The following is a 21,376-nucleotide window of genomic DNA, read 5'->3' on the forward strand; positions in this document are numbered from 1 at the left end:
TTGGCAATGGTGTTTGAGCCCCGCCCTTTTAGGCGCGCATTTGCCCCATATAAGCAGGTACTCAAACAGCATTTCTTCAGAATTTTTTTCCTTCAAGACTGACATCGTCTTGTCTTGACTACACATCTGGACCAGCCTTCTCTTCACCATCGACGGACACCCACCAGCGGACGGGATTACCTGCAGACGCATCAGGATGTTCTTCGCCTGACTCTCTGCGCCTGTAGTGAAAGATTTACCCACCCCCTCTAGTGTTCTGGCGAAGAAGTCGCTCCGCCTTTCTTCGCTGAGCGAGACATCTACCCGCTTCCCGCAGCATCAAGGCAGGAGCTGTATCCTTTGATTATATATATATATATATATAAGTATATATAAGTATATAAGTATATATATATATGTAATATTCCGTCCAAGTCATGTAAAACCCTCTATAAAAGAGCCGCTTGTGTGTACGCGTCTTTTTAAAGATATCGTATCACAAGTGTTCCTGTTAGTGACACATCGCTCTGTCAGACCAACATGAGAGCTGCGTTCGCTGCCTGGGCCGCACCCACGCTGAAGCAGCTCCCATGTGGACAGACTGTCCTCATTGTGAGGACATGAGTCTCAAGATGCTCCGCTCTAGGGTCGACCTCGTTCTGAGGGACGATTCCACCTCCAGCGCCCTCCCGACCACTTCCTCTGTGTTAAGTCTCGATGGACCACATGAGGAAGCACGCCAGGGCCACGAGGTAGAGATGGAAGAACCCGAGGAGGATCTCGTGCTGGTGCTAGCCCCATGAGCCCCTCGATCTTCCCACGCAGCATCTTACGCACCAGTGCAGTACGCACGTGACGACCTCCGGACCTCTATGAATGAGCATGGTGTAGTCTTATTCGGCGGGTCTGATGAAGATAATGATGCCGTGTCCCTCGCAGCATCGGAGAATGGTCCATGGAGGATGTTCCAGCCCCTCCCCCCAGCGAGGGTGAGGAGCACTCACTGGCCTTTGATATGAGTTACTCTGTGTCATTGCGCGGGCAGTCGAGGAGCTCGGCCTTGAGTGGTCGCCTCCTGTCGAGCAGGAAAATTCTCATCTGAATGAATGATTCCTGCACACCTAATCAAAAACCTGTGGTTCAGAAAGCAGTGTCGTTCTTCCCTAAGGTTCACACGGAGCTCACTGAGACCTGGCGCATGCCCTACTCTGCGCATGCCCAGATCAGAGGGGCTGCCGTCCTCTGGCATATTTTAGCATCTTTGTACTGTGACACAAATAGCGCTGTCAGTCCCCAGCGGAAAGAATCCCCCTGGAAGTATAGCGTTTCTAGGAATCTAGAGCTCCTGCTTTTGTTATGTTTTGACTCACCCTTCCCTGCTTTTCTTGCCGGGAACGACTCTTGCTTCCTTGCATTGCTTGAATAGCGCACATACCTCGTAGTGGCTGCTCGACGTGCGCTGAAGGCTGAAAAAGCTCTTTCTTCCAATCCAACCAAACTCACTCGCCATGATAACCACGGATGTTTGGTGTCTATTGTTAGCTCGCTCGATCCTTTACACTTTTAGCACTGTAAACGGATCCGTGATGGGCTCTGAGTAAGAAGCTTCCATCTGATAAGCGGCAGCTATCTGTGCCCGTTATCCATGGCCGTTTTGCGATCGCGTGGCGCGCTTCCAGGCATCTCAGAGAAAAATCAACTCAAACTCCACACAAATGCTCCCATCTTTTAAACGGCAGCTCCCCTCATCTCACACGCGAAACTCTGCGCCCACCGGTGCATTACGCGGTCGCGTGGCACGTGTAACTGAGCATTTCTCTGTGTGTTAAAAAACGGTAGTGTGCGGTTATACATTCCAGTTCGCAACGTGGCCGCCTTGCTTTAACAGCATTCTATCGTCCATGTTACATTGCAGAACATGCCCATTCTGTGCTCCGAGGTAGTAAATCTCCTTGTGAGAGATGCAATAGGGGTCGTTCCCCATACAGTGCACAGAGAGAATGTCACAGCCATTATTTTAGCATCAAAACACAGAAAGACGTTGGCCTCCGGCCTATCTGCATCTGTGACATTTGAATTGAGCCCTCTTTGGGTTCTGTTCATAATGATCACATACAAACAATTCTCTCATTTATGTTTGCACGCTCATAAACCATACCGTAGTGTACTTATTAACTTTGGCTCAGGCCATTCTTGAGAATTTGCTTGCTTCCCCATTTCACACACTGTGCACAACCGCTACCCAATGGTGAGCGGCGCACTATCACAATTAGTATCAAATATAAAGCGCCCGCTATCCAGTTACGTGAACACATGGCGGGCGCTCACGGCATGTCAGATTGGGTGCTCAAAATGATTGAACATGGGTATTTGATCTAATTCACATGCAGACCGCCTCGCTTCGACAGCGCTTTGTCCCCGATGGTTCCGTCATGGAACGTGCCTGTATTACGTGCAGAAATTCACAATCTCGCAAAAGATGTGATAGAGATTTTTCTGAGCTGCCACGCCTGCAAAGGGTTTTACATCTGCTACCTTTTCTTTTCGAAGAAAGGCCACTGGTTTCGGATGATTTTAGATCTGAGACTCTTGAAACATATCTTATCGCACATCCGCCCACAGGACTGGTTTGTGTCCTCACGAGAGCACCTCACGAGCAAGCATGTCCAGATCATACACCAGTGTCTGTCTCAGTTCAAACTGGGAAAAGCATTTCCACTAAAGTCTTTTCAGAAAATGCTCAGTTTGATAATCATACCGTTAGGTCTTTTACACATGAGACCCCTCCAGTGCTGACTCAAACACCATGTACCGAGTCACGCCTGGCATGGGTGTGATGCTAGGTCAGGTTTTCAGACGAAAAGTGGTGACCACGGATACGTCCAACACGGGTTGGTGCGCGCTGTGCAATGGACAGTACATCAACTGCTTGGAAATGCTAGCCTTCTTTTTAGCAGTGAAAGCTTTCCATTCCGCCATAGTGAATCATCATGTTCTGATTCAGTCAGACAATATGTCTGTGGTAGCGTACATAAATCGCCAGGGCGGCACTCGATCGCTACCAATGATGAGTCTGGCACAACGCCTCCTTGTGTGGAGCTCGCGCCATCTCCTCTCCTTGCATGTGACATATGTTCCGGGCCATCTGAACTGCGGAATGGACATGCTGTTGCGCCAGGGACCGATGGCAGGGGAATGGACACTTCATCCTCAGACGGTTCTGAGGATTTGTAAAATGTTCGGCAAAGCAGAAGTCCACCAATTTGCCTCCGCAGAGACAGCCCACTGCCCTCTTTGGTACTCCATGTCCCAAACCCCGCTGGGAATGGATGCCTTGGCCCACAAGTGGCCGACGAAACACAAATATGCGTTTTCCTCCACTCTGTCATCAGCAAAGTCAGAGAGGACAAGGAAACGATTCTGTTGGTTGTGCCAAAATGGCCCAACCATCCATGGTTTCCAGAAATGATGGCGACATTAGGCGGCCCTCCATGGGAAATACCAATGAGGAGGGATCTGCTCTCTCAAGCGCAGGGCACAATTTGACATCCCCAGCCGGAGCTGTGGAACCTACACTTATGGCCCCTGAACGGAGCACAGCGAAAGAGCCTGAATTGGCACAGTCTGTAATGAACATTTTGCAGGCTAGAGCGGCATCTACAAGACACTTCTATGCACTAAAATAGCATGTGTTTGCGGATTGGTGCTCTTCGCGCAGCAAAGACCCAGTGAATTGCTCCATAACGGAGATCCTTACATTCCTTCAAGAGCGGTTGGACGCAGGTCTTACTCCATCAACGTTTAAGGTCTATGTAGCGACCATCTCTGCATTTCATGCCCCAGATGCTGGCTCCTCTATAAGCAGACATGATCTGATCATAAAGTTCCTTAGGGGAGCGAGGCGCTTGAATCCCCCCTCGCCCTGCTACGGTGCCAACATGGAACTTAAATCTGGTGCTGAGGGTGCTCACGAGTCTCCCGATCGAACCATTGGAATCCGTTGAGTTACGTGTGCTCTCTTTAAAGACTGCACTGCTGTTGGCTCTGGCCTCAGTCAAATGGGATGGTGATATACAGGTGCTGTCGGTTGACAGTTCATGCCTGGAATTTGATCCGGGGCTTTCAAAAGCCATCATAAAACCCAAAAAAGGCTATGTGCCTAAGGGGCTTTTCACGCCCTTTAGGGCTCAGATAGTGCACCTACAAGCTTTCTCTTCTCCACCTTCTAATCCAGATGAGAAGCAGTTAGCGCATTTATTATGCCCCGTGCGGGCATTGCACACGTATGTGGAGCGCACTCACCAGTTTAGACTGTCAGATCAGCTCTTTGTTTGTTATGGAGGATGCACAAAAGGCATGTCCGTTTCCAAACAAAGGCTCTCTCACTGGATCGTTGATGTGATCGCCCTCACTTATGAATCACAGGGCGTGAAATGCCCTATTGGTGTAAAGGTGCTTTCAACTAGAGGCGTGGCTTCCTCATGGGAATGGACAAATGGTATTTCCCTACAGGATATATGCTTTGCAGCAGGATGGTCTTCGCAGAACACTTTCGCGAGGTTTTATAACCTAGATGTGGCATCCATCGCTTCGCGAGTCCTCTCTGTCTAGAGAGCTACTATTTCATCACCCAGCGGGTGAGCCCGAGCTCCTTATTACGGACAGGCTACCTGTTATAATTTCAATAGGGAACGTCTCCGGTTACTCATGCAACCTCAGTTCCCTGAGATGAAGGGAACAAGACATTGCAAAACTTGGTCACAATACTGCTTCAGAGTTTTGAGGTATCAGCATATGTTCTTGTCCGTCAGTCAGAAATTTCTGAAGAAATGTTGTTTGAGCACCCACTTATATAGGGCAAATTCACGCCTAAAAGGATGAGGATCAAACACCATTGCCAATCATAAGATTGGCATTATGATACAAGGATTTCAACTAGGTTGTGGAAAAGGATTTCCCCATAATGTTCAAATATTCTAAATATATTATAAAGTGGTTAATATGTTTTGTAAAAAAAAAATGTTTTCAGTAGCATGCAACACAAACCTCTCTAAAAGCATCTCTTAGTTCCTTCACCCCGATCATGTCTGCTGTCTCAGCCAGCATCTTTGGGCCCATCAGGTCTACAAAGTCCTCAAAGTCCACTCTACCACCACCTATCGGAGAAACATGCATGTTCACTGCGAGTCTATTACATTAATGGTGGAAATATCATGCGTACACTTCAGATGAGTGATTTATGTTCCTGTCCTGTTCAAATATTTATGGTGGCTTGAGTTTGTTCATGATTACAGCTGTGTTAATGACAATGCCAGAGTGTGTTTGTTTTTGTGTAAAGGAGAAAATAAACTATAACGATAAGATAGTTAAGGGTGTAACTCACAAATCTGCTGACTGAGTTCAATCAGCTCCATCTCTGTGGGCATGTAGCCCATCGTCCTCATGCACTCGCCCAGATCCTTACAGCTAATGAAGCCATCCTTATCTTTGTCAAATTCTCGGAAGGCTTCTTTCAGCTCTGAAAGCAGAAACATTATTAAAGTATTGAAGAGTGAGAGAAAGAGAAAGTTTGTTGTTGTCTCTAAGCAAAGTGCAGCGAGAGGATACTGAAGGATAAGGGTACAGTGACCACTGTCATGTGTTCAGAGGACTTGGAGGAGACTGTACATAGACAGTGGCTTCTAAAAGCACCTGGATATTTTAGCCACATTAAAAAATTTGTAAATGTCATTGTATTAGATAACGTAATTTCCAAATACTCACTGGGGCCACTATATAGATACATTTATACAAAGAAATAATGGCGAAAATCCATTTAGATGGAGGGAAAGGGGTAACAGACTCAATACGGGAATCACTGTTTTGGTTGCTGGGTGAATCTGTTACTGAAAGCACTTAGTCTAACGATTTAAAGCATTTCAGTGATGTTGGACATCAATGTTGTACCTTCAACTTCCTCTGGCCGTAGATCTCTGTCCTGTTGTGAGTACAGAGACATAAAGTGTATTAGGATGAACATACTGTATGTAGACACACACATACATACAATGGCACACATAACTTATGCAAAAAATAAAAATACCTGATGTTAGGGTTAGGCATGGGACATACAGACAGAGTCATGTACAAAAGTTTGCAAATACCTTGCTATGTTACAAATAAAAGCAACCTAGTCTCATAGAATTTTTGTAAACTTTTTACGACACAATTTCACTTGCTTTTGGTGCCCTCCACTGGACACATCACTGGGAAACTTCAGCAAAACGTATAATGAAGCACTTAATTTCGTTTTGCAAACATGTTGCCACGGTCACGTAATGTTCATGAGATCAGGCTGAATAAATAAATAAACCACAAAAATCAGCCTTTTAAATGTATTTTAACATGTTCTATTTAAATGAAGCAATACATACAGTATATTTTACTTGACTCCTCATTTACTGTGACATTCATTAAAGCTGCTGTAAGGGATTTCTGCACCACTAGCAGCACCAAACAAAATTGCAAAAATTAACTGTACTGTTTCCAAAGAGGTTTCCCAACACTGCCCCCGTTTTCCATGGTTCGGTTCAGACAAATCAGTATTATGATTTTAGTATATATATGGGTATACTGTATATATTGTGTCGATGACTGTATGTTCTAAACATAAACATAAACCTTGCAAACATTTCACAAAAGATTGTTATTATAATCATTCCTGTAATCAGCTCTGCATTTGGACTGTGCTGGTTGAACTCACAAATTCTATTGCTAATACATCACAGTACATTGTAACAGTGAGCCTCAAGCACAGCTGTCGCCCAGGACAACCATCTGTACACCGTTACATGAACATGCAGGGTGGAAGAATGGAACACACTAGGCTTTGATTACCGGTCATCATGGGTAAAAACAATGGGAACGCCCTTGTAAGATGAGCTTTGTATTTCACAGTCCATTAATGTATGCATCTTCTCCCTTTTCAGGGAATGATTTATCTGAGCAACAGAGTGATTCAGGACTGTCCTCCTTGGTAGTTATACCAGAGAGCACTTGTACTTAACACACAGCCCAGCCTGTGGGTCCAACGATACCTTGAGTGCAAAAAATCATGCACTTTCTTGGGGTAAACCAATTTTTGCTGTGTTTTCTCCACTGGTTGGTCTCAGGTCTGTTCTGTAATGGTCACAGACAGCAGGGGAAAACAATGTTAAATGCAAATAATAAAATGCAACTAGCCATACTGAAAAGCAAAATACATAGGGTTATCAGCTTCAGAAAGGGAGGAGAAATGCTTCTCATATTTTTTGCTGTTGACGTCAAAGGCTATACATTCACTTAAAATCCATCTTGAAGCTTGCCAGATTCAGACAAATTCCAACATGGACAGCATGACATGTCCTCAAAAACCAAAGAGAAAACTATGCAAGGTAAAAGAAAATATGACCCCGACCATATTAAAGATGGGATCACTTGCAAAACGGATTTACGTATAAACCACAATGTGTTTTGTGTGGTGAATTTTTGGCTACCGAGAGCATGAAACCAAATGCTCAAACCATAAAGACAAGCCTATGTCATCATTTGAAATCTTTGAAAATTCTTGAATTTGAAAAAGCCTCCGAATTCATGATCTTGAAAAAAGACTGAGTGTAATTTGATGTTATCACATTTTTTTAATTTTAAATATTTGAAAACATTTTGTGTGAATTCACCTAAAAAAAATTCAGGTTGTCAAATTCAAGTTTTAATTATTCAAGTAGTGGATTTCAGGTCATGAAATTCAGGTCACAATATTCAGGTTGTTGAATACGGTTTGAGAAATTCAGGTGGCAAAATTTGAGGATGATATCTGGGAATGCAAGGAAGAGCAAACGAGCGTTGATGTAATCCATTACTCTGAAACAGATAAAAATGAATTTTAAACAACTGTGACAACAACATTGTGAAAACACAAAAAGCTATACTTTAGGGATACTTATTGTGTTTCATTAATGTGTTTTGAAGAAAAGATCAACTTAATCAGTAAATTGGATCCTTCACCTACCAGCAAGTTTCATCAAGAAACTTATTTCATAATGATATGGGCAAAGGACATTTACCAATGGAAACAAATAATCAAACTACCTCTTTTTAACCACAAATCTGCAAAATAAATAAATAAATACAATTTTAGTAGTCGATTAGTATTAAATAATAAATCTACAAATAAAAAGATATTTCTATATGTCTGTTAAATGGTTGTGAGATCAAAATAGTTCAACATATATATCTACAGCTCTGGAAAAAATTAAGAGACCACTGCAAAGTTATCAGTTTCTCTGGATTTACTATTTATATATATGTGTTTGAGTAAAATGAACATTTTTATTTTATTCTATAAAGTACTGACCACATTTTTCCCAAATTCCAATTAAAAATATTGTCATTTAGAGCATTAGAGCTTATTTGCAGAAAATGACAACTGGTCAAAATAACAAAAAAGATGCATTGTTTTCCAATCTCGAATAATGCAAAGAAAACAAGTTCATATTCATTTTTAAATAACATAGTACTAATGTTTTAACTTAGGAAGATTTCAGAAATCAATATTTGGTGGAATAACCCTGATTTTCAATCACAGCTTTCATGCGTCTTGGCATGCTCTCTACCAGTCTTTCACATTGCTGTTGGGTGACTTTATACCACTCCTGGCGCAAAAATTCAAGCAGCTCGGCTTTGTTTGATTTGACGGTGTCTTGATCCGGTGGTCCTCCATCCACAGCTTGACTGGCCTGGCTGTGTGGCATGGAGCATTGTCCTGCAGGAAAAAACAATCCTCCGAGTTGGGGAACATTGTCGGAGCAGAAGGAAGCAAGTTTTCTTCCAGGATAGGCTATATATACAGTATATATACATGGCGGACAAAAGTATAGAAAATGTACAGATTTTGCTCTTATGGAAAGAAATTGGTACTTTTATTCACCAAAGTGGCATTCAACTGATCACAATGTATAGTCAGGACATTAATAATGTGAAAAATTACTATTACAATTTGAAAAAAACGTTCAGAACTTCTTAAACTATTTCAAAGAGTTCTCATCAAAAAATCCTCCACATGCAGCAATGACAGCTTTGCAGATCCTTGGCATTCTAGCTGTCAGTTTGTCCAGATCCTCAGGTGACATTTCACCCCACGCTTCCTGTAGCACTTGCCATAGATGTGGCTGTCTTGTCGGGCACTTCTCAAACACCTTACAGTCCAGCTGATTCCACAAAAGTTCAATGGGGTTAAGATCCATAACACTCTTTTCCAATTATCTGTTGTCCAATGTCTGTGTTTCTTTGCCCACTCTAACCTTTTCTTTTTGTTTTTCTGTTTCAAAAGTGTCTTTTTCTTTGCAATTCTTCCCGTAAGGCCTGCGCCCCCGAGTCTTCTCTTAACTGTTGTACATTAAACTGGTGTTGAGTGAGTAGAATTCAATGAAGCTGTCAGCTGAGGACATGTGAGGCATCTATTTCTCAAACTAGAGACTCTGATGTACTTATCCTCTTGTTTAGTTGTACATCTGGGCCTTCCACATCTCTTTCTGTCCTTGTTAGAGCCAGTTGTCCTTTGTCTTTGAAGACTGTAGTGTACACCTCTTCAGTTTTTGGGCAATTTCAAGCATTGTATAGCCTTCATTCCTCAAAACAATGATTGACTGACGAGTTTCTAGAGAAAGCTGTTTCTTTTTTGCCATTTTTGACGTAATATTGACCTTAAGACATGCCAGTCTATTGCATACTGTGGCAACTCAAAAACAAACACAAACACAATGTTAAGCTACATTTAACGAACCAAATAGCTTTCAGCAGTGTTTGATATAATGGCAAGAGATTTTCTAGTACCAAATTAGCAATTTAACATGATTACTCAAGGATAAGGTGTTGGAGTGGTGGCTGCTGGAAAAGGGGCCTGTCTAGATTTGATCAAAAATGACTTTTTTCAAATAGTGATGGTGCTGTTTTTTTACATCAGTAATGTCCTGACTAAATTTTGTGATCAGCTGAATGCCACTTTGGTGAATTAAAGTACCAATTTCCTTCCGAAACAGCAAAATCTGTACATTATTCCAAATTTTTGGCCATTTTATATATATATATATATATATATATATATATATATATATATATATATACACACACACACACACACACTGTTAACCCTTACTGTAGTTTATAAGGTAAATAACTGTAAAATGACCAGTAAATTACTATAATATAATCATACAGTATTTAACTGTAATATGCATTGCATCATGGGTAATTTCTGTGATATCACTCATTAATAACAGTAAATTACTTTTTATCTAATTAATACAGTAACAAACTGTAACTAAATACAGCAAATTACTACAGATGTATATCGGTGCGAAACCCACAACGTCTTTTTCTGAGGAGTTTTATGTCTTTCTGTGTTCACACTATTTTATTATTATTATTATTATTATTATTATTATTCATAAATCCCGGTAATTATTTGCATTAACACGCACATAAGCAGACTCTGTTTGATCTCATAGCATTTCTAGAGGAAAAATACACACAGGGACAACTGCAGGTAAGTTTAACGATTAAACTTGCCTCTAATTTTCGAAATTCTAACGTTTGGTATTGGTAGTAAGATAGACTGTATATTTGTAACGATAATGAGCTGTAATCTTGGCTTTGTCTCTCTCTCCCGACGGGGGGAAGCGAACTTTACCTGAGGTACAACCCCTGACGCCCCGCGCACCTGTCTGAGGGGAAGCTGCATTTGAACAGAGCAGAGTCCCACGGAATCCGAGTGGAAAACATCAAATTAAGTACAAGCAGTAATAAGACGATAATTCAAGAGAAATATTTATAGAGAAATATGAAAACTCTATAGGATAAAGTTTACTTTGGGCTGTTCACAGCGGACGCGTTCTTGCTTTCCATCTGCCTTATTTTTAAGTGTTGGTAAGCCTTTAGTCGTTGCGTCGCGACTCGCTGTTTTTAACTCTCGCGTCGTGAGGGTTGCGTTTTTAAGGCGGTTCGTCTGTTGAAAGCGGTTCAACGTTTTAAAATGCGTCTCGAGACCCGCGTTTCGTTGCTTTTTTTTGCGTAGTGAGAGTTGCGTTTTTAAGACGGTGCGTCACGTAAACGTTAAATGAGACCCACGAGTTTACTATTGCGTTGCGCTCCATCTTGCTGTTTTGGGCACAAGAACGCGTCTTATGTGAACGGCCACACAGTTAAAAGAGTATTGTGTGTGATGACTTCATGACTTTTACACTGATCATATATTATTTTCTTTCAGTGTTCACTTGATCCTGGTGGCCCTGCACTGACTGACGATGACTTCTCCTTCAATCTGTATAAAATTGTATCCTTGTTACCTTTTTAATTGCTGTATTTGTTGTGTAGTCTTTTACTTAAAGGGTTTACTTAAACCACTGGAGTCTTATGGATTACTTTTATGCTGCCTTTATGTGATTTTTGGAGCAACACATTTCTGGTCACCATTCACTTGCATTGTATGGACCTACAGAGCTGTAATATTCTTCTAAAGACGTTTGTGTTCTGCAGAAGAAAGAAAGTCATACACATCTGGGATGGCATGAGGTGAGTAAATAATGAGAATTTTCATTTTTGGGTTAACTATTCCTTTAGTGTTTTACTATATAGAATTACAGTATGTCATGATCCAATTCCCTTATTCTTGTCATGCTCCAATGAAAAAAAAAAATAAAAATAAAAATAAAAAAAAATAAATAATGTGTTTTCTTTATTATTAATAAATTGTATATAATAATAACAATAAAATATATGTTACCAGGTTTTTACAGTAACTAGCTGGCAACAGTGTTGCCAGTATGTTACTGTAGAAAAACCATGGTAAGGTCTAACAGTGTATATATATATATATATATATATATATGTAGCCTACATCGTTGCTGTCTGATGAAAAACACAAATCTCTACTTTTGGCAATTTTGACTTTTTACCATAGACGGAATGCACCGAATGACCTCTTCATACGTTCAAATTGTGCATTGAAATGACCAATGAAAAGATGTTTAATCAGGCTGTCTGTTTAACAAGTATCTTGTAAGATTGTTTATGAGAAAAATAGTTTTTCCATGCACCTGAATTTTTTTTAAATTGTAAAAAATATTTTTTAGTTTTTCGATAACATCAAATTACACTCAGTCTTTTTTCAAGATCATGAATTCGGAGGCTTTTTCAAATTCATGTTCTGGTGATATAAAAATGATGCCATAGTACTTTGTATGCTAAACAATTATGGTACTTGCGCCACTTGATGTATGATGTAAAATCTGGGTCCTTAAGCAAAACCAGTTGGGAACCAGTTGCTATTGGGGCTTTTCCACTGCACGGTACAGCTCGAATTGACTCGACTCTGCTCGCTTTTTGGGGGTTTTCCACTGTGGATAGTACTTGGTACCTGATACTTTTTTTAGTACCACCTCGGTCGAGGTTCCAAGCGAGCCGAGCCGATACTAAATGTGATGTCAAAACCCTGCAGATCACTGATTGGTCAGAGAGAATCGTCACTACCAGCGGCACTGGATTTGCGACACGGGACGTCAACCCGCTAGTTTTAAAGTTAGCAACAGCGACAGCAATATCATGTGTTCACGTGACTTTTGAACTGTAAAAAGAAATGGCTGTGCACAAAACCACGCCGTGGTCAATAAACGAGGTGCAGACGTTCTTCTCGTTAGCGACGAACGAAATGACGCTGTGGCAGCGGGGGCGTGGTCAAGCATCTCTCCGGAGAGAGAGAAAGCGGTAAGGGCGCTTACACCTGAGCTAAATTATGTCTAACACCTGTCTCTAATTTCAGTGAGTACGAGGAGAGCGGCATAAAGAGAGCGACGCAGCACTTAGTCGGAGAGAGAGACTGGACACGAAAAAAGCCGAGTCAGAACCAAGATTTTGGAGTATGAAAGTTTACTTGTGAAACAGTGTGTGATAGTGTTTAGCTTAGTGTTTTAGGAAAGACTGTGTATCGGTGTTGTGAAGAGGGAATAATAAAGCCTCACCCTAAGAAGGAAAGCTGCTTCTCGCCTCCTCTTTTACACTGGTGCCGAAACCCGGGATTGAAGTTTGGGTCGAAGATGGATGGCGGACGTCCCGTAGAGTCCTCCCAGTTGGCGGAGATCCTCCAAGCCCTCGCCAGCCTACATCAGAACCACCAACAGATGCTGCTTGAGCTCCGACAAGATCAAGACCGCCGGTTTGTCGAGCTCCTGCATGCTCAAGCCGAGGACCGGCAGGCAATCCGGAGCCTCCTCAGCCAGGGGGCATCCTCAGCCACGACCCCGGACACTCCCACACCATTACCCCCGCCAGCATTACAGAAAAGGGGGGTGGCGGACAACCCTGAGGCCTTCCTGGATTTGTTTGAGCGGACCGCCGAGATCTGGGGCTGGCCGCTCGGCCAATGGGCAGCCCGATTGATCCCATTATTGTCTGGGGAAGCCCAGCTCGCGGCTCAACAACTGCCACCGTCGAGCCTCCTGGCCTACGGAGATTTAAAAAGAGCTATCTTGCAACGGGTTGGTCGCACTCCGGAGGAAAGTCGTCAACTCTTCCGGAGCTTGAAGTTGGAGAGCTCCGACCGCCCGTTTGCCTTTGCCCAGCGGCTCCGTGACGCCTGCCGAAGATGGCTGCTAGCGGGGGATCGCAACGTCCAGGGAATTATCGACCAGGTGGTACTGGAAAAGTTCACGGTTCGACTGCCAAAAGGGATGGCGGAGTGGGTCCAGTGCCACCACCCAGCGTCGTTGGAGGAAGCTATCAGACTTGCGGAGGACCACATGGCGGCGATCCCGAGGGCGGAAGAGCCCTCCTACATTTTCTCTCCTCCCTCTGTTTCTTCCCCCTCCCCTCTCTCCTCTCCTTCTGCTCTCTCTCCAGGTCCCGTTCCTGCCCCACGCAGACGAGGAGGACCTCAGCCCCTGAGACCAGTTCCCCAGGTGTGGGAGGCGACACCTTCCCCTACTCCAATGCCCTGCCGCTCTCCCCCTCAGGGGGGGGCGCCCGCCGACGCAAGTGTGGGCGTAGCGCCTGGGCCAGCCTGCTGGAGGTGCGGAGACCCGAGCCACTTCCGAGATCAGTGCCCTCTGATGGAGCTGGGGATGGTGGTGCGGGTCTCTGACCTCCAACAGGCTGCCCCCGACCGGGCCGGAGCGTACCGGATACCGGTAAGTGTCAAGGGGGGTACTCACCAAGCGTTGGTGGATACCGGTTGTAATCAAACCACTATCCACCAATGCCTGGTTCAACCCGAGGCATTGGTCACAACTAAAACGGTGAAGGTGAAATGTGTACACGGGGATATTCACAAGTATCCGGTGGTGACCCTGACAATTAAATTTAGGGAGAAAAAGCATAGAGTGGAGGCCACGGTTAGTTCCCGCCTCACCCATCCGCTGATTCTGGGGACTGATTGGCCTGATTTTAGAGTTTTATTAAAGGGAATTTGCGTGGATGGGTCCTGTACAAAAATAGGGAGATGTGTGATGTGCGATGCTCTGGCAGGGGAGGCGGAGCTGGGGCCATCCTCGACGGCTCCACGTCATGATGACGAGAGAGGGGGAGAGGCTATAGCCCCTCCCCTTCTCAGGGAATTCCCTGACGGGGATTTCCCTTTGGAGCAGTTGAGAGACGAAACCCTCAAACACGCCTTTGACCAAGTGAGAGTCATCGATGGTCAACGACTCCGGCCTGACATCGCCCTTTCATACCCCTATTTTGCAATTATAAATGAGCGGTTGTATCGGGTGACACAGGACACTCAGACCAAAGAGGATACAACCCAACTTTTGATTCCAAGGAGCCGTCGGGAAATGGTATTCCAGGCGGCTCATTATAATCCCATGGCGGGTCACCTAGGAGAAAGGAAAACACTGAACCGTCTAATAGCCCGTTTCTATTGGCCGGGCATTGGCGGCGATGTCCCTCTGATCGAGGTTCCCTTAGAGAGACTTGGAATGGACCTCGTTGGGCCATTAGAACGGTCAGCATGCGGACATCGCTTTGTATTGGTCCTAGTGGACTATGCAACGCGATATCCGGAAGCAGTGCCTCTTCGCAACATCTCAGCACGCAGTGTTGCGGAGGCACTCTTCAAAATAATCTCCCGGGTGGGGATTCCGAAAGAAATCCTCACCGATCAGGGCACAACATTTATGTCACGGACACTACGCGAGCTGTACGAGTTGTTAAATATTAAATCGATTCGCACCAGTGTATACCATCCTCAAACGGATGGCCTGGTGGAACGATTTAATAAGACCCTCAAAAACATGATTCGTAAGTTCGTGCACGATGATTCTAGAAATTGGGATAAATGGCTCGACCCCCTGTTATTTGCAGTACGAGAGGTCCCACAAGCCTCCACTGGCTTCTCCCCATTTGAGCTGCCGTATGGGCAACGCCCACGTGGCGTGCTTGATGTATTGCGAGAAGCCTGGGAGGAGGGACCTTCAAATAGTAAGAATGAAATTCAGTACGTTCTTGATCTTCAGGCAAAACTCCACACTTTGGGACAACTAACACAGGAGAATTTGCTCCAAGCTCAAGAACGACAGCGCCGACTGTATGACAGGGGAACTCACCTAAGGGAATTTGCACTGGGGGATAAAGTACTTGTATTGCTTCCCACATCGAGCTCTAAATTACTCGCCAAGTGGCAAGGACCCTTTGAGGTCACACGATGAGTGGGGGATCTCGATTATGAGGTTAAACGAACTGATAGAGGGGATGCTCGTCAAATATACCACCTCAGTCTCCTGAAATTGTGGAGGGAGGCGGTTCCCGTGATGTTGGCTACGGTAGTTCCCGAGAGGGCGGAGCTCGGACCGGAGGTGAGTTCAAAACATGAACAGTTCACCCCAGTCATTTGCGGAGACCACCTCTCGCCGAGCCAACTCGCAGAGGTTGCTAGGTTGCAACAGGAGTTTGCAGATGTGTTCTCCCCTCTACCGGGACGTACGAACCTCATCCATCACCACATCGAGACAAAGCCGGGGGTGGTGGTACGTAGCCGCCCCTATCGATTATCCGAACACAAAAAGAAAATTGTTCGGGAAGAATTGGATGCGATGCTTGATATGGGGGTAATAGAAGAATCCCACAGTGATTGGTCCAGCCCCGTTGTTCTAGTGCCTCAGAGCGACGGATCTGTATGCTTCTGTGTGGATTATAGGAAAGTCAACGCGGTGTCTAAATTCGAAGCATATCCAATGCCTCGCATTGATGAGTTGCTCGATCGGTTGGGCACTGCTCGTTTTTATTCGACATTGGATTTGACGAAGGGCTATTGGCAGATCCCCTTGACACCAATTTCCCATGAGAAAACCGCCTTCTCCACACCGTTTGGATTACACCAGTTTGTGACACTTCCATTCGGTTTGTTTGGAGCCCCGGCTACGTTTCAGCGTCTCATGGACCGAATCCTCAGACCACATTCAGCTTACGCCGCTGCCTATTTAGATGACATCATCATTTATAGCAATGATTGGCAGCGGCATATGCAACATCTGAGGGCGGTTCTGAGATCGCTGCGCCGAGCGGGACTCACAGCGAATCCGAGGAAGTGCGCGATTGGACGGGTGGAGGTACGGTATCTGGGGTTCCACTTGGGCCACGGGCAGGTGCATCCCCAAATTGACAAGACAGCGGCAATTGCGACCTGCCCGAGACCCAAGACCAAAAAGGGGGTGAGACAGTTCCTGGGGCTGGCTGGCTATTATAGAAGGTTTGTACCTAATTATTCGGACGTCACCAGCCCGCTGACCGATCTCACTAAAAAGGGAGCTCCAGATCCGGTCCAGTGGACGGAGCAGTGTCAAAGGGCGTTCATGCAAGTTAAAGCGGCACTTTGCGGGGGGCCACTTTTACATTCACCTAACTTCTCTCTCCCTTTTATTTTACAGACAGATGCTTCAGACAGGGGGCTGGGGGCCGTACTCTCACAGTTGGTGGAGGGGGAGGAGCGCCTGGTGCTGTACATTAGCCGTAAGCTCTCATTAAGGGAAACTAAGTACAGCACCGTGGAAAAGGAGTGTCTCGCCATCAAGTGGGTGGTCCTCACTCTCCGATACTACCTGCTGGGGCGGGCCTTCACCCTCTGCTCGGATCATGCCCCACTCCAGTGGCTCCACCGCATGAAAGATACTAACGCCCGGATCACCCGTTGGTATCTGGCTCTTCAGCCGTTTAAGTTCAAGGTGGTCCACAGACCGGGGGCGCAGATGGCTGTTGCCGACTTCCTTTCCAGGAATGGGGGGGGGGGGGGGGAGTGGTAGGCAGGCCGGATGCCGCCCTGGCCTGAGTCGGGCGGTGGGGATATGTGGCAGCGGAGGCGTGGTCAAGCATCTCTCCGGAGAGAGAGAAAGCGGTAAGGGCACTTACACCTGAGCTAAATTATGTCTAACACCTGTCTCTAATTTCAGTGAGTACGGGGAGAGCGGCATAAAGAGAGCGACGCAGCACTTAGTCGGAGAGAGAGACTGGACACGAAAAAAGCCGAGCCAGAACCAAGATTTTGGAGTATGAAAGTTTACTTGTGAAACAGTGTGTGATAGTGTTTAGCTTAGTGTTTTAGGAAAGACTGTGTATCGGTGTTGTGAAGAGGGAATAATAAAGCCTCACCCTAAGAAGGAAAGCTGCTTCTCGCCTCCTCTTTTACAGACGCGAAATGAATAAGTCTTTCAGGAAGTGTCTCAGCTGTTGGCCGCACATGGCTACACCGACCTACCAACAGTGTAGGGAAAAGTTAAAAAAACTTAAGTGACTACAGAACCATCAAAGACCACAACAGCCAGAGTGGTTCATACAGAAGAAAGTGGAAGTGGTTCGACCAAATGGACGATATCTATGGCAATAGACTGGCGAGCAATGGGAGGGAGAGAGCACTGGACTCGGCCACGGCATTGTTGGAGTCCACGATGGAGGATGGTACGTTTTGTTACGTTAACTCTATATTCTGCTTGAAAGCTTCACTTTATTTAGTTGACCAGCTACTGGAAAGCTTGCTTCTAAACAACCAGGCCAATTTAACTGTTACACCATGCAACAACTGCTTTATGTAGCACAATGAGCTAGTAGCTAACAGCCAGCGGTCGTGCTATTGTTTATGGTCAGTAATGTTTGTGTCGTGTTTAAGATGATGTCACGGCAGTAGGGGCGGCGCAACTATGACGATCAGCCTATAATCCCACCCACGTTGAGGCGGCACTAAACTGCAGTGGAAAAAGCAAGCTCAGAAAAGTAAAGCGAGCAGAGTCGAGTCGAGTCGAACCATAACGTTCAGTGGAGAAGTGCCATTAGTGTAAGAACTTCCTAGCAGTACATATGACTTCTCAGGTGACACTAAAGGTCCCTATGTACTTCAAGAAAAATTGAACAATGAACGAGTGTGACGTCATTTCAAACAAAACCTGTTTTTGAGTTTGTTTTGGTGGTTCGAAACAGCTCACCAGCGCGAAATCTCAAGAAAACTTCATAGCGGCTGCTAAACACCTTTATACTACCATTGGTCCAGGTCATCAGTGGGTGATACCCAGTGGTCCACCTACTTTGAGGCCAACAACTAATTCAAGTTACATTCTTCAGTCAGTGATCAGTCAACATGAACACACCGGAGTGCAGTTACCAAGCTGGTGCAAACTTACCTACACCACATTGTGTTTTTGTCTACAAAAGGAACCATATCAACTCAAATACTCTAAAGTGCCCCTTCATGTTGTTGTTTGATATGCTGTTTTATGTATGTACCATCTGCAACCTGTCTGGCACCCTGTTATACACCCATCTTTGATATAGGGTAAAAAAGGTAACCAGTGCATGTTATGGCCACATATAGCGTGTAAGCGCATAAGCATCTTGAATGCAGAATGTAAATATAAATTTCACACACTATACTGCATAAAAATTAATTTAAATCGTCACAGAGTGGTTAAAACAGCATCTTTTTCTTATCTCGTGTGAATTCCACTGATATGAGGCATTAAGTCAATGATAACACATTTTCATGTCACGTTAGTTAAGGTTTTACATGTAGTCTTGAGTGTCCTTGTATTTAAATGCTCCTCTAAATGCCTCCCCCAGCGGAATGGCCGATGTCTGAATGTTTGCAAACAGTATACCGTTGCTTGACTGTTTCGAACTTCTTTTAAGCTCTGAGCAAAGAACGAAGAACAACTTCACCGAAAGTCTATTGGAGCTTGTAAACTGTTTTTAGTACTTCACTACTGCATGGATAGCAATAATACATGATATTGTATGATGTTATTTTACAAAATACAGAAATGAGAATATGACATTATAATATAATGACATTATGGACTGGACTTATCATGGTCACAAAGGAAAATAACATGCTGCTTCCAAATGTTGATGTACCCTGAAATCGACCCAATACATTACTGACAAGCACCATTCCCCATCTCCCTAATTACTGACAAACGCTATCCCCATCAGTCAATTTGACATAAATTCAAATGAGCTCACATTTCACTGTGGCATACTGAAAACTTATTGTCCCATGGAAACCAGTAAGTATTGAATTGTGTTCTCAAAAACAATGTTGAGCATGATTTGGAGGTTTGGAGGATCATTTCGCTAAAAGTAAATTTTTAACTTCATTGACCATACGGTTCATGGTTGGGCTTTGGGATAGGGAGTTGGGTTAATAAAATATGCTTGCCTGTTAACTGTATTACGTCATTTACAACTAAAAGTGTAACTCTCTTTTGACATCACTTTTCACCAAAACAACACTTCTAGCTTTGGTCACTGGGGGCAGTGGTTTGAATTTGGGTAAGCACAGATCGATTTTAGCAGCAGAAGTTTCAACCTCCTGTTGCAGAATTCCCAGTGTTCAGCCAATTGTATTTGTAAATCATCTAAGGATAGAATAGCACACACATGGATTTGCATGTGTTGTCAGACATTTTTGTTCATGGAAATTCAGTCAATAAAACGTCATTATCAGATAAATAAAAGCTCATCTGAACCAACATTTACACGTGACATAAGTAAGATTATAACAACTGGAAGGGTGATTTAGATTTTGATCTGATTGACTGAGCCTGTGTTTTGGCAGTGGCCAACCAGAACATATTCACACAGCTGGAGAGTATTTAGGCTGATTACTACCATGAATTGGCAATCACAATGCAAGCAGCAGTAGGAAAGGGTCACTACGGTGAACAGATTACAAGAGTCTGGGTTGCCAGGCCCAGGCAACAAATGGAGTCGAATGGAGTTCATTTATGCTTTTTTTTTTTTGTGTGTGTGTGTGTGTGTGTGTGTGTGTGTGTGGGTGAAAATCAACCATTTTAGCGAGAAACACAATCACCATTGAAAAAAACATGGGTTGACATGAAATGCTTTTGGGAAGTTGGCATGTCCTGGTGTGACATGCTGTACTCCAAATAAAACTGTTTTAAACTGCATTTTGCTAGTTCATTAATTAATATGAATGCAGATTTAAAGACCTTGCATTAAATGAGAAACTACATGGAATATTTGTACTTTTAAAAATGTATTTCTCACACAACAGGGCCATTTAAAACAAACTAGTGAAGGTGAAAAGATTTATTAAAATGGTGAAAAACTTAAATATAAATATGTACTTTTGCTTACATTCTTAATTTACACCTAAAATGTTTATTTAAAAAACCTCATGGACACATTATACGTCAGGTACGTATGTATGTAGTACTAATTATATGTGCAGATTGACAATACCAGTCAAAATTAATAGCAGTAAATGAAAATAACTGGCCAGACAAAGAAAAGACACAATGTCAACAAAGGAAAGAAGTACAACTTTCAGAGAGGTGGAATGATGAGAACAAGGGCATAGCCAGGAAATTACTTTTTGGTGGGCCTCAATAAAAATGGATGGGCCACATTTTCACCCAGTTTTTTTTTTTTTTAAACCAAATTTTCTTTGACAGCAGAGAAGCAGTGCATTCAAACAGTCCTTTCACACTTTCAGAAAACAGAATTTATGCATTTTGTAAGTATTTTATAAATATATATTTGAAGTTAAAGAATAATCTCTAATATTCTGGGCCTGGGTCTAATTTGGGTGGGCCCAATCCCACCCCAGCCCACCCTTCACTATGCCATTGGATAAGAATATCATTGTAATTATTGTGGCAGGATTCTTAATATGATAAAAGTGGGAGTAATGCTCTCTCCACGTGAAAAGATTCTGCGATTTCGACAGAGCTGACATGAATATGAAACATTAAGCTACAATACCGTTTTTCCTCCACATCTACCATTAAGAGGGAATGTTTCCAGTCTCGCATGGACTTTGAGTTACAGTATAACAAGATCCTGTCATGAGTAAAAAAAAGAACATTATACAAATGGCACAAAT

The 21,376-nt window shown here is 43.8% G+C and overlaps 1 protein-coding gene across 2 annotated transcripts in view; it reads right to left on the minus strand.

The window, feature by feature from the left end:
• The window catches only part of LOC127444604 (calcium-binding protein 2-like), a 59,236-nt gene that overhangs the window by 3,237 nt on the left and 34,623 nt on the right, over positions 1–21,376 (minus strand). For both annotated transcript variants that reach the window (XM_051704064.1, XM_051704063.1), the window contains exons 3-5: positions 5,926–5,956; positions 5,363–5,497; positions 5,026–5,135 (exon numbers count right to left, since the gene is read on the minus strand). In XM_051704064.1, the coding sequence (XP_051560024.1) occupies positions 5,026–5,135; positions 5,363–5,497; positions 5,926–5,956 (276 nt within the window). The remainder of the gene's footprint in view (positions 1–5,025; positions 5,136–5,362; positions 5,498–5,925; positions 5,957–21,376) is intronic.

The sequence above is a fragment of the Myxocyprinus asiaticus genome, chromosome 8, assembly GCF_019703515.2.
Source record: "Myxocyprinus asiaticus isolate MX2 ecotype Aquarium Trade chromosome 8, UBuf_Myxa_2, whole genome shotgun sequence".
NCBI lineage: Eukaryota > Metazoa > Chordata > Actinopteri > Cypriniformes > Catostomidae > Myxocyprinus > Myxocyprinus asiaticus.